Source organism: Micropterus dolomieu, linkage group LG20, assembly GCF_021292245.1.
Source record: "Micropterus dolomieu isolate WLL.071019.BEF.003 ecotype Adirondacks linkage group LG20, ASM2129224v1, whole genome shotgun sequence".
NCBI lineage: Eukaryota > Metazoa > Chordata > Actinopteri > Centrarchiformes > Centrarchidae > Micropterus > Micropterus dolomieu.
In genome coordinates, this window is record NC_060169.1 from 4,813,403 (window position 1) to 4,828,086 (window position 14,684).

The 14,684-nt window shown below is 38.2% G+C and overlaps 1 protein-coding gene across 1 annotated transcript; it reads left to right on the plus strand.

The window, feature by feature from the left end:
- Positions 1–454: 454 nt before the first annotated feature.
- LOC123959269 (receptor for retinol uptake stra6-like) lies at positions 455–12,933 on the plus strand. Its single transcript, XM_046033221.1, has 17 exons — positions 455–555; positions 993–1,059; positions 3,338–3,423; positions 3,503–3,642; positions 4,377–4,543; positions 5,625–5,732; positions 6,381–6,448; positions 7,953–8,032; positions 8,328–8,389; positions 8,503–8,665; positions 8,781–8,856; positions 9,319–9,452; positions 10,100–10,217; positions 10,299–10,400; positions 11,573–11,736; positions 11,905–12,042; positions 12,674–12,933. The coding sequence occupies exons 1-17, from the start codon at positions 455–457 to the stop codon at positions 12,931–12,933; spliced, it is 2,034 nt and encodes a 677-aa protein (XP_045889177.1).
- Positions 12,934–14,684: the final 1,751 nt, after the last annotated feature.

Consider the following 14,684-nt stretch of genomic DNA (forward strand, 5'->3'; position numbering starts at 1 on the left):
TCAAGCTGTCAGATGAATGCAGTAAAAAGTACAATATTTCCCCCTGAGCTGCAGTGGAAGACAAGTATAAAGTGGCTTGAAAAGTAAAGTACAAGTACCTCAATACAGTACTTGAGTAACTGTAAAACCTAATCAATTAGTTAGGTTTAGAAGGTCACTTCATGTCGGTTTCTTCCTCCACTTCTTCTCTTATTAATTGTAATATTGAACCCTTCTGTCTCTCTCTCTCTCTCTCTCGCTCTCTCTCTCTCTCTCTCTCTCTCTCTCTCCCCCCTCCATGCCGTTGTTAATCTGCTGTGTTTGGGGTCTTGGTTGGACTGGAATGTGTCTGAGTGTTTGGGCCAAACTGTTCCAACACAATACAGCACCAGCAGATCACTGAGCGAGGTTACCTGCAGTCCTCGGGATCTTTAATCATCCCGCTGCACCCGTTTGACTCGACTGAACAGCTGCAATGAATCACAGCAAGGTCGAATTTGAACCTTTTGAATATTCCTACTATGACTATTCAGACTGGTACTCGAACAACGCAGAGCCAACCACACCACCCAAAGAGTAAGTAAAAGCCCCCTTTCATACATTTCATGTATAAGTTTGAGTTTAAAGGTGTCACTGTGATGTCCATACCTGATTTTATTATTGCTATTACAGTACAGTTTTGATTTTATGTACGAGTGCAGTAATCAGTAAGTTGATTGTTGGTGACTTCATTTGTGATTGTGCTTAGTTTGAACAAGCAACACTGGTTCCTGGCAAATAAAAAAAACACGATTAAAACAAAAAAGACCAAATCAACTCACATGGATCATGTAATGGCATCAATCATTGATCAATCGCACAAATCATAAAATTGTGAGGAAATGTTTTCTTCTGAAACAGGGACATTTCACAGTTTTAGCTACATTTCAATGTCTATTGTTCCACAGATATTTAAAGTTTGTTTGTTCTAATTGTGGTTAAAGCATTTCATTGTGGTTGCCTTTTTGTCACAGAGTTATTTTGCCATGTGACCCCACAGTGGATGACAAGATCTTCCACATATGCATGCTGTTGATATCTGTAAGTATCCTGAAGTTAAAAAAAAGTTACTGCACATCTGAAAAGTAAAAGCACATTTTGTTGAGTGTTGATAAATAATAATGTTGGTTCTCAACCTTTCTGTCCTGTGACCCTTTATAGTCAAGTCATGTCTAGTCATTTTATTGGATAAATGGATATGAAAAACATATTGTACATTACACAATTTTGCATCCATGGTGCAGTACTTATACCAAGAATTCAACTTAGTGTGTTTATCAGTAAGTCAAAGTCAGAAGTTCAAAGTAATATTTCTAAATTGGGTTGTTTATAAAGAGAGTTGGAAAAGAAGAAGCAGTGGGACGATCTGTATAAAAGTTAAATAAATATTCTGTTTTAGAAGTAGCCCAGGTAAGCAGCCAAGTCGGGCCAAATGTGTCTGAATGTTTGAACCCTTGTCTGTGTTGTGGCATCAACAATGAAAGATAGCGCAGGTCCTTATTTGGCTGCCAGGTTTGGGCTGATTTGGGCAGAAAATCAGTTTCTGTTAGCAGAACTCTGGGCAGTGTCAAGTACGTTGTCCAATTATGGCCTGAGTCAAGCAAGACAACATAAAGCTGCTAAAATTAATGAACATCTGCTGACACCCAGCTGCAATATTGGGAGGTAATTATAATCATAAACAAACAAACAAACAAACAAACCCCTAAAACAAACAAATAACCAAACCCAAACCCCACAATTCTTCTGCCTTCACTTTGCATGTAGCTGCGTGTAGCAATACAGTGAGCTAAACACACTTCCAGTAATGGTTGATGACAGTTGGCCTTTGAAGTAGATATCATAATATCAAGGGCCATGGCAAATAAAGGGGAGAGACTCCAACAATTCACTCAAATTAACTGATTGATTTACAACAACAAAAAAAAAAACACAAATTAAATTGCAAAAGAGAAGAGATGTGACTGACAGTAATGTCAGTGCTGTAAGTGAGTGACAATAACAAAGGAATCACACAAAGCACACAGAGAGAGTCTTACCACAAGGTCTAAGATGGCAGCATTTATAATAGCTGGGAGCATTGGGCCCTGGTGCTCCCAGTCAGCCCAAGTGGACGGCCCTGCCTACCAATTACATGAACCATGGCAGAACCAAACAGGCCAGAGGGCCGTCAGTATAAGCACGACCTAGACAAAGGGTATTGTAAAAATAGATTGTCCCTCATGCCAGCAAGCATGAGGGACAATCTAAAGAATAAGTCCATCTATAGACAGACAACCACTTACATTCACACCTAAGGGCAATTTAGAGACACCAATTAACCTAGGCTGTATGTCTTTGGACGGTGGGAAGAAGCCGGAGCACCTGGAGAGAACCCACGCAGACATGGGGAGAACATGCAAACTCCACACAGAAAGGCCGGGGCAACCGGGATTTGAACTCACAATCTTCTTGCTGTGAGATGACAGTGCTAACCACTGTGTGAGTGTAAATAGCATATGTAATTGCAAAACAAAGTTGCAAACAAGATCTACACTACATTGTCCTCCTCGGTAAAGCAGGAGTGGCATAAAGTGAATTTATAGTTTGTTCTGAAGTTTTTGCATCTTGCTCAAAAAAAATAAATAAATTCAATTTAATGATGTTTGTCGTCATTCTATCCTAACCCAATTACAAGTGAAAGCAAATATATATAAGTAGACCTCAGTCAGAAAACTCCTCTTACTGTACGAAGAATGCACACAGACCTATTTCCCTATACAGCAGATTATGTGTATTAAGCATAGACTGTATGGTAATAAGCTGTGACAGCCAGCTGATCAGAAATAACAAGATGTTGTAGTCTAAAGGAAGTTCTCTGCAAAATCAGGTTCTTTATACAAGGTGCTCATAACTGAAAAGTCGCTCCATCCAGACGTCTATGTACAAAGCTGCTTTGCTTTGTCATTTCATGGAGTTGAGTAGTTTTAATGAGATACTGTAGCCGGCAAACACTCTGAAACAAAGCAAAGTCGACTGTAAAAGTTCACATTTTTGTGCCATAAGGAGGTACAGTACAGTACTACAAGTTGTGTAGCAGATATTGTCCAGTCAGCAGTTAGCAGGAGCAAAAAAAACAAACATTTTTTTATTTGTATGAAACTAATGGGATGAAACCTGTCCTGCTTTATAAGCAAATGTCTGAGTGAAGATTTTCAGGCAGCAGCTGAAAATTACAATGGTTTCAGTTGAAGTTCTAATACATACTGTTATATATGTGGAAGTTCTGTACGGTCTGAAGCGTAACAATAGTCCTGATGAATTTCATCTTTCACTGTAGCTGGTGATCATGTTAATCCTGGCAGCTCTCACCAGGAAAAACAAAATCTGCCAAGGATTTGCAAGAGGATCATCCAGTATCTTCAGGTGAATTTTGTGAAGTCTAGAGATAAACTGGAATTTACACGGTCTCATATTATCCTAATGTTCATGTATGATCTCACAGTCCAGTCAACTTCCTGGACCAGACTCAGAAAAAAGACCTGGTCATGGCTGTTTTTGGACTAGTGTTCAGCAAGCTGTCAATGCTGGTGATCGCCCCGGAGCCTCTGCCTTTCTCCGAAGACACCCCGGCAGACATTAAAGGTGGATGTCTGTATGTTTAATTTGTCCTCTGTGTAATGAAGAATGGAGCTGCGGACATATTCACTCAAACATTTGACGTTTTAAATCATAATTAAACATTGAAATGTTAAATATCTATTTAAAATTAAGGAAACACATTTTCTTTTCTACACGCCATAAAACATTTTTTGACTTTTGGTATTAACATTCAGTTCAATTTTATTTATAAGAACCAATTCATAACAACATAAGTTTATCTCATTGCACTTTTCACGTAGAGCAGGTCTAGACGATACTCTTTGTAATATTATTTACAAAGACCAAACAATTCCTGTCATGAGCAAGCACTTGGCCACAGTGGCAAGGAAGCAGAATCTAGACTCAGGGCGGCCATCTGCCTCGACAAGTTGGGTTAACACAGATGTTCATGAAAATACATAAGTAGTGACTGGTAGGTTGTGAAACAACTGAATTAGTATTAGTGCTGTTATACACTAACAATATTGATTAGGGGATAACACTTTACTTAACTTGTCCTCAGTGATAACGTAGAAAAAGACACTGTAACAATGCTATGATAGGGATATTTAAGTGAATTAATCTCCATGCTTGTAAACTAAGAGAAGAGGCATGATGATTTCAGGGAACCTGTATAAATGTAAAGAAGCAACAGAAGTCTTTTGCTTTAGTCAATACTGAGTATGAAAGGTCACACATCACAGAATGAGACCTTTCTTTTATCTCTTGTTTTTCAGAGTACATGAAGATAATTGCCATCTTCTACTATCCTGTCCTTTATTATCCTGTGTTGGTCTGTGGCACTCTGCAGCACAAAGCAAGTTATGCGTTCGGGACGCTCCTCTCCTTCACTCACTTCGGGGTCCTGGTGTGGCAGAAGTTCGACTGTCCTCAGACTCCAGAGGTGAGACACCAACAACATTGTCTCACAGTTTATATCGTCATATTGCCCACCCCTATTCCACATTAAATTTGAACACATTAAATAATCTATGAGCAGGATTTGAAAATGTTTTAAAACATTATGCTGGTGGTGGTTGTTTTTTTTTTTATTTAAAGCAGCATTTATTGATTTTTTGGTCACTTGGGGGCAGCAGAGCAAGATTTAAACACAACACGGACACAGTATCACCTAATAAAGTTGTTGTGGTGAATGTGTTAGCAAACAGGATTCACACATCCAGCAGACACAGAGTAATGCTGCGTTCCATTTACCTCAGAAGTGGGACGTCGGAGCTGGGAATGACGTCGTGCCCGAATTGACGGCGTTCCAGATAAAAGTCGGAAAACCTCACACGGCCAGCCATTGTTTACAACTAGCCAGGTTAGCCATGGAAACCAACGCTGGTTGATAAAAACGCATTTTGCTGTATTTACGCATACTAAATACAGTGGCAATAGGTCCACAGACAGCAGTTGGACAGTGCTTTGTGTACAAAAAATTACCTGTGACACAAATACACGGAAGTGCTAATAAGCAGTATAAACTACAGCTTTCACTAACTGTTATACATGGATACATGGAGCAGCCATCTTGGATCACAAAGTTAGGGGTACAGAGGTTCTCCTGACTTCTCAGTACACCTGGGACGCACTATTACATACTTGGAACGTTGTTTCTTTCCACTTGGTCAATATTCACTTTCTTTTTAGCCCTTTTTAGTCTCTAGCAACTCCCGAGAAAGATACCTGGCTCTGCTGTGGCTGGCAATGAGATCTTGAACCAAAACAGTAAAGCTGTGGGCAGTAAAACCAAAACCAAGAGCTGAAAGTCGCTAAAACACTCGAGCTACGAGCAACCACTTTCTGATTACCCATATTAATTTAATCTGCTGTTGATATAAAAATATTGATTACTGAAGCTTTAATCTTTGATATAAGAGAAAGAAAAACTCCAGACTAGCTGGGGCATTCATTACCCTGACTTGATTTATGATTTTAGGTGAACTGATCATTTCCATTTTCCTCCATATTCCTCCTCACAGATCTATAAGTTCTACGCTCTGCTTGCAAGTCTACCGCAGTTGGCATGCCTTGCATATCTCTGTGTCCAGTTTCCTTTGCTGTTTGTCAAAGGACCAAAGACTGACGAGGTGAGAAAAGTCAGAATGCAGACATCAACATTCAGCCAATACAAAAGTACCATAGTTTTCTGCCTCATGACATATGTATAAATAACAACATGTAAACTAATCCCAGGCTGTCGCTGGTGCAACTGCAGAAAGACACGTGAATTTCAACTATGTACAACATAACCATGATTACTGTAAGCAGCTTGTGCAGAGTATAGTGGGTTTAACTCAGCGTCTTTGAGCAGATTATGACGATAGAGGTGATATTTTTTTCCTGTCAAGCAACAGAGTTTTTGTTTTAACAGCAGGCTGAATCTGTCTACAGTTTTCACTAATTATTCAGAAGAGAAATCTCTGCCATGAGATCAAATAAAAAACCAGCACTTCGGTCACTCATGATGGTTTTCTTTTCATGTTATGTTTTCAACCAAACATTGATGGAAGTTCAAAGTGTTAATTACTGACAGGAACCCAAAATTACACAGAATATAACACAGAATATCACCTTGAAACGATGCTGAATCCTACTAAGAGTCTCTTTAGTAAAGTTCTTCACTGAAAATTATTAAGGAATTTAAACCCATGTCCTTATAGTAATAACATCCTTTCTCATATGGTTACTCATCATAACTGATAACATGATGTAAAGTCTGAATGTTTTGCTTACAGGACCTTGACAGCAGCTACTACACCAACTATGTGAAGTCACTTCTCAAGAAAAAGTCTTCAGCTGCCAGGTGAATGGAGATAAGGCAACAATTTTATGTTTTTCCCCTCTAAACTTTATTTAAAAAATGTCACACAGAACATGGATAACAACGTAGGAAAGCAGATAAATGTATGCATGTATAAATAAATACATACATATGAAAACATGAATTTATAAAATTAAAGGTGCACAAGACATCAGTTATGTTCACACATTTTACAAGTTTTAACAGACTGTAACTTCCACATTCAGTAATAAATAATTCAATAGTTGGGAGACATTTAGAAAACTTGGACTTATGGATATGGAATTTACCCAATGAAATTAGCAAGATAACAGTCAGCTACAACATGTTATGACCTGGCTCAAAAGGCCACAACAAAAGGGAGACACACCATGATAAAAGTTTAACAAAATATGTTTATTTAAACCAAAATTAACCAAATTAAGAAGTATTTCAAACTGACATTAAAGTATGTAGTCTGTGGTTTCAGTAGTGTCTGTGCAGGATGATGGTTGCATGGGTGTATGTGTGAAGGTGTTGTAGCAGGCAAATAAGAATAAGTACCACAACGCAACAGTCCAACCAACGGAAAACCAAACTAAATGGAAAACCAGGGAGCCGGCCACAGGGAGGTCTGACCTGGTCTTGACAGCAGCTATCTTGGTTAAATGAGAAAACAGTCCCAAATACTCTACAGGGCAATTAGCCCAGGTGCCGAGAGAGAGAGAGAGAGAGAGAGAGAGAGAGAGAGAGAGAGAGAGAGAGAGAGAGAGAGAGACCACACTCACTCATGACCCCACACGGCGTCACACACAATATAAGATAATATTATTGGTGTGGCGATGGAACAGAGGACAAGCCACATGCCTTTGATGCGAGAGACCCAGGTGTTCAATTCCCACTGTGACACATCCACCAATGTGTCCCTGAGCAAGACACTTAATCCCTAGTTGCTCCAAATGAGTGTGACCTCTGACATATTTATCAATTGTACATTGGTTTGCATAAAAGCGTCTGCTAAATGTAATTTCTCACTTCATTTGTTTCATGAACAAAATATCATCCAGTTTTCTCCAGAATGCTGCTGAATGAACAAGTATAGTATTGTGTCTTCTCCGTGTTTATGTGCTATTGAACTGTATAGTTCAGTAAATACTGTAGTTAGCATAGCACAAGACTGATATGATGGATGTCATGATATATTTAATTGAATCAACAAAACCAACAATGAACCTGCCGCATCAACACTGTTTGTTTTAATTTGTAGGTTTTAAATAACATTTTAAATGCTTTTACACAAAAACAAAACACGATGAAAAAATAAACCACTGAATTTATTCTATTGTAGTTTTAGAATATATCCTGTACTCCTGCTTATGTTACTTGGACATGTAGACACTGGGCATGACCTGCAAGGGCAGATTTAAGGACTCAAATGTTATTAATTGTCATATGTAAATTTAAGGAAGAACATTCATACTGTATGATTGTAAAATTAATTGTCTGTGTTCTTACATATACATTGTAGCTCTTTATCTACAGACAAACCAACACTGGCAGAGAGAATACTCGAGGTGCTTAAGAGTTACATTTATAAACCAGAAAAAGGTGAGTGCGTGATTTTTTATTTTCTTTCATGACCATGTTCTGACAGCAGTCATTTTGTATTTATGTAACACGCATTGGCTTATCTATGTTATAACTGGAAGTGAAGTGGTCTGAAACAAGAGGTGAGGAACTCAACAAACACTGAATGAATAAATGGAGATCATGAAGACATAAATTAAGAATCATGATGGGATGTGTCAATCTAAACATTTTAGTCATGCAGTATAATGGTAAATCCTAAATGGCTGAAATAAGGTCAGCTGTGCTAGAAGTGATGACTTATTTTGTCTTTCAGTGTTTTGTTTTCCACTAAAGTTGGCTGTATCAACATTTGTTGCCTTTGTGGCGATATATCATGTAAGTCTTCCACTGTCATGACCTTTGACCTCTTAAATCAGACTAAATGTACTCCTGTTTGCCTTTGTGGAACTGAACCACATTATGTGAACAAGAATGTTTTCACCTTTCAGGTGGCGTTGTTGTTAGTCGTCCTGGTGGTCCCTAATCTCCATATTGTTCGTGCTGGTATTGATGAAAACATCGCCTTCCTGTTAATGGGATTTGGGATAATCTTGTCAGACGACAGAATGGAGGTCGTCAGAATTGTGACCTTCTATACTTGGTTGCTGGAAGGTGTGTGGGGCTAATTTCTTTGGCTTTTAACAAAATCTGGGAGTCATGTTTTTTTTTTTTTTATCATTATTAAATAAGTGAGTAATTTAGTTTTTGTTTTCCACCATGTTGTTAGTGTGCTACCTCTGTGCAATGACCCTTTCTTGTGTGGTCAGTCTCATCATGCTCATGAGGTCCATGATACTTCACAGGTAAGTGCAGTAACACCCCTTAGAGAGGAGTCATTGCTCACCAAAGAATCTCTTGTCTTAAAGCAGAATCCTTTGGCCACTTGGTGGAAGTGTAACAAGCTGTAAATGCACTATTATCACGTTTTTATATACAGTCTATGATTATCACCTTATTAAGTGGAGACCTTATTAATGTGGTGAACATGTAAGCCAACAGTTGTTTAGTCATCCTGTAGACACAGAACAACATTACCATTCATTTAGAGTCATGTCTCTGGCTACCTGACTGTCCATATCCACTCTCCTATTAGCTCAAGTTTGGTCTCCACCAACTGTTGAAAAATATATCTGCCACATAATTTTAAGCTCTGTGACTGGATGTTCCACCATGTTTTTGTCGGCACAGTGTCTCCTGGTTTGTACTGATGATTCAACCAGAAGTTTCATGTCTATCCAAGTGCCACTGGTTTTAATTTGTTTCAGGTCAAACCTGAAAGGACTGTACAAAGGAGACATTTACAGCATTTATAAAAGCCAGAATACCATCCGTCCATCTAAACCTGGTATTGTCTGTTGGATGGGCTTGATAGGATACCAGGCTGCGATCGTCTGCATTGGTAAAGCTCAAATACGCAACAAAATCCTCAGTTACTTTAACCATATTTTAGGCAAATGCTGGTAATATTCTATATTTTTAATTATTGTCAACAAATCTCAAAAAAAGACATACACCGACAATTAATTAATCCTACTATCTAGTGTTGTTAGAAGGATCAATCAAAAGGATACTGCATGTAGACAAAATGTTAAAGCTTATTGTAGAGCTCCATTGTTGTCCAAACATTATTAAAAACACTTCAGTGAGTCACACTGTTGCACCAAATAATCACTGGAGTACCAAATATGGATTAATCCGCAGCTGAATATAGTCCCCGACAAATGCACTTTTATTGAACGAGTTCAATAAATCAACTTTTTAAAAATGAAACAATATATTTGTGATCCGTTTTTAAAATGTACATCTTTGGGAATAAATGGACCTGAATGCAAAAGACGGGGATGACAAGTTGTGAAGTATGTAGACACACACGTTGGTGCTTTCATAGGTTTTGTTGACAAAAGCAAAAATATAGACTAATGCTAGGCTTATCCTTTAATTAAAGTCCATTGTCACATCAAAAATAAGTTTTTAATCAACTGCAAGGAATGATTTAAAGATAAGTTATGTGTTCATTAATGGCCTGTTTCTGTGTTCTCTTGGCAGGAATGGTTATTCAGACTGTTGTGTTTTTCATCTGCTTCTTGTTCCTGGTGTTTTTGATCATTATCCCTATTTTTTACGGCCGTAATATCATCGTCTTTGAAATAGCTGGAAAAGCATGGTGAGTCAGAAACCATTCATGTAGCTCTTTTTCATTTTGTCATCATTGAGTTTTTCCTCACCCACCTATGTGGTGTCTCAGGCCGGTCTGGGTCACAATGCTGCTGGTTACAGCGCTTCAACACGTGACAGCTAAGTTTGCTTTCATCAAAAAGGAATCTGGTACAAGAGACTTGAACAACAGGTATGTGAAGCCTTTTCTAACCCATATGTTGGAATTTAATTGCACTTTAAATTAGTATACACAGTGCGTTGATTAGGTAATTGATGATTAGTGGAAGAATCCCTTATAATTTTGTTTTTTGGTTGCTGATTAAAATAAGATTAAATTCTCAAAAAATGTTGAGCTGTTTTTACTTATGTTACAGATATTTAATTTTTAATGAAGTAAATGATTAATGTGTTTTAAAAAGGTACAATGTGCTGTGTGTATCAATCAAAAGTCTCTCTAACTCTGCTGTTTCAATTACTGCTTCATCCTCAGTGCTGTTATTATAATAACTGCTTTGTTAATTATGGGTGTTGACAGGCCTCTAGCTACATTTAAGGTCCTCTGTATCCTCTGTACCTTTGCCCAGGAATTTGGGGGACCTGATGGTCCCCAGTAGGCCAACAAATAAATGCATAAATAAATAAATAAATATTATTTTCTTTCTGACAGTTTGGATAAAGCTTTTAGACCTTCCTGCTGGGTAATAAAATGTACAGAATTTATAATTCATAGTATTGCAGTTCCATAAAGTTGGGGAACTCACAAGAAATAAAGAAGAAGAAAAAGAATAGTAACTATTGAATCCACAAGGGGCCCTGCGATGGATTGGCGACATGTCCAGGGTGTACCCTGCCCTTCGCCCAATGTCAGCTGGGATTGGCTCCAGCCCTCCGCGACCCTGTACGCAGGATAAGCGGTTGATGATGGATGGATGGAAGGGTTGAGATGGCCTGACTTTTAATATGAGTCAAGCTCCAAAAACATTTCCCATAACGCAACTCAAAATCTTCTTTTATTAGACCCTCCATCCGGTCAATTTTCGAAACTCAACAACCTTAGTTTCAAAGCATTTAATCAGTTAAAAATGTAAAGTCTCTAAACTCATCAGGGGTCATTCTGTCAAACATGACAAACCTCCTCCAGAGTCATAAAGGACATTTTACAATGTCTTGTCACAGGTTGAGTAGTACTTGTACCATATCCAGTAAACTGATCTTCATGTGTACTATCAGTAATGTGCAGCTTTACCTGAATAAAGAAAATCCTGGCTATGGCCCTCGGTGTGGCCCTGTAAGGGTCAGAGCCATCTATGTGCTAAAACAGCCACTTCAGTTTTTTCTGAAACATGTTATGGTGATTTCCAGAGAGAGTCTGTTCCTTCTGACATACCTGCTGTTCCTGATCAACACTGTGGTGGGACTGATAGTCGCAATATGGAGAATGGTGATAACAGCTTTGTACAACATCATCCATCTTGGTCGCATTGACATCAGTCTGCTGCACCGCACCGCAGAGTCCTACGACCCAGGTATGATTTCTTTTCAACAGTTTTAATGTAATATAATAGTATATATAATATGTAATAGTTTTGGTCAGGTGATTTGTTTGTTAAATGTGTAGGCAGAGAATAAAGATATTTTTGGCCATGGTCTCAGTCTCACTTTAGTTATGCTCTGTGACCTTTAACCCCATCCAGCCTTCCGATACTACACCCACTCCCTGAAGGTAGAGGTCAGCCAGTCACACCCGGTGATGAAGGCCTTCTGTGGTCTGCTGCTGGACATGATGATCGAGAGTGGCAGTGCTGGACAGAAAATAAGAGACGCAGAGGAAGGTAGAGACCCTAAACCACACACACACATCACACACACACACAACACATATCCTCACATGTATGTATGTGAGGATATGTGTTGTTGCCAATCTTTACGTCTGACCTGTGCTTCAAAGATTTCATTTAAAATAATATCAGATCCTTAACACCACCAAGAATGGTAGAATAAAACTGTACAGAGTAACATTTTGACCTGATAATGGCACCAGATAAAAAGTCAAGGGAACCACAGAAGTTCACATATTATCTGTACAAAATCTCATGGCAATCCATGAAACAGTGGTCGAGACATTTCTCTCTAAAACACAAATGGGAATCCATGTGCACCAAATTTTGTCATAATTAATATCAAAATCTTTCAATGAAGTGGATAAGACACAAACCTTTGGCTTTAATATTAGCACGGTAGCATGGTATGTTAGCACTAATCCTATCCAGTTGTGAATTGAATTGTTGGACATGTAATCATTTTGACCTGTTTAATTGATCATCTAGGTATGAAAAATATCTAAATAAAATGTGTTGTTTCTCCAAAATGTTTATACTTATGACATACTGATATTCATGGTGCCTCAGCCCCTCAGTTTGGTGTTTCATTCTGCCTTGACAGCCTGCTCCTCCATGCTTTCAGGGATTCGGGAGAATCGGCCGAACAAGGCGACCAGCAGTCGGAGGATTCGCACTCGCTGGCAGCTGCTGTACACGCTGGTCAACAACCCGTCCCTGCTGGGCTCCAGGAAGCACTTCCAGACACGGCGGACTTCAAAGAGCACCCTGAATGGGACCCCCAACCACAGCGCCAAGAAAGGCAGCAAGAGGGAGGCCAGCATGACTGCTGCAGAGCCAGTCCAATCCACTGCCGCCCCAACAAACCAAGATAAAACTGATTGAGATCCCTAATCTTTGTGTAGTTGACACTATATTTTGTACTTTTGTGGTTGCAATCCAGTCATTTTGTTTATGTGTGTAAACACGTCCAATGTGATCTTGTTTGGAGTATACTCACATGGCTCACTCACTGACATGTTGCTAAATTTTTACACTCAAGTTTTTAATGTAGGTCAGATCAGGTACACAGTGGCAAATGTAAAGCGTTAGTTGTTGCTATAGTACAATGCTTAAGCTTGAAATGTGCTTTCCCGGAAACAAATCAATAAAGCAGAAAGATCTCTATCTGCTACAAATTGGTGCTAGCTTTAGATTTTGTCTCTAGCTGACACATATTTGTTACTGATGTGCCGGCAAGAAAGGTGGGCCTGAACCTTCTGGGCCAAAACAATGGTTTCACATGTAAATAAAAGCTAACAGGGACACAAATTCTAAAAACAAACATTGCCAATTAATCAAATCCCTGAGGTTGTGATAATAATATGAATGACAATACAGGTTTCATCTATAGCACCTTCCAGCTCACTTTCTGAAAAGTAAATTTGCACTGTGTTCTGCCTGTGCAGTTCTGTTGAGGCCTTTTAGTTATTTACTGACTGACACGCACAATGTACAGTGCCAGTGCTGATCAATGGCAACATCAGAACCAGGGTAGGAAGTCAATAGAAGGCCATAGTCCATTATGGCCTCGGGTAATGCAGTTATGTTGACACATGCTGTGCACTCAATTCACGTAATTGTTTTCTGGGTCAGTCCAGTGGTGTTCAAGGGAGTTTGTAAGATCATGGAGGCTAGAAATGTATCAACCAACACAGAACTAAGCAGTTTATCATTTAAAGTTAAAACACGTATAACTAGAGTCACAAGAATGTCACACTCCATTGTAAACATTTGGTTTATATCTGCTTCTATTATCTGCTTAATGGTTTTGTGCACAACTGTTTCTACTTTCATTTCTGTTATGTAATTATTATGGGATGAATCATACGATGAGATATTTAGGATAATCACCCTGCATATTTTCACAGCTGAAGAAAATTGAGTTCAAATAGGAGGTGCAGCTTTGCAGTTAAATTTGTGATGTTATTTATATCAATTTTAAAATTATAACAAAATAAAACATATGAATACATCAAAATGTATTGCTCTATTATTGAAAAAATGGTCATACTAATTTACATTTACTAGTTAATAGTTTAATTTGTATTAATGTCTCTTTACTAATTGTAAATTTAATTGCTTTATTATTTGACTTATTGATTTAATTTTCATTAATTTTATTATCCAATCCGATAATAAAATTATCAATTGATCCACTTGTAAGGCTTTTTTGGTCCTCCATATATTTGCAGTTATTCTGTAATGGACATTTCTTCAATGTCAGTGTCGTATGACAGCATTTTTTTAACATCTTATATATATGAAAATATTTCTTAACAAATGAATTGCTGAAGGGTAATGTGTTACCAGAATATGTACAGTTATATTTTTGTTGTTTCATATATATGTAACTATTTACTTTGAATGCTGGTCCTGAAGGTGTTGAGAGAAAAGAGAGACAGATAGATGAGCAATCATTAATTATTCCTTTGTCAAAACTTTATTGAGGCACATAGGATTGGGAGAGTTAGTGAGGATATTTAAACACTTTGGTAAAAACATAATACTTCCCTTATTACAGGAGTATAAAACAGAAAAAGACAGCAGCAAACAGAGACCCAAAGTTATTCTTTAAGTCAAGAATATTTACACAA

Bases quoted from the DNA above. Each gene is read 5' to 3' on its own strand.
- LOC123959269 (XM_046033221.1), top strand. From the start codon at position 455: ATGAATCACAGCAAGGTCGAATTTGAACCTTTTGAATATTCCTACTAT. The intron at 1,060-3,337 runs GTAAGTATCCTG...CTTTCACTGTAG, and splicing joins TATGCATGCTGTTGATATCT to CTGGTGATCATGTTAATCCT. The intron at 9,453-10,099 runs GTAAAGCTCAAA...TTCTCTTGGCAG, and splicing joins GGCTGCGATCGTCTGCATTG to GAATGGTTATTCAGACTGTT.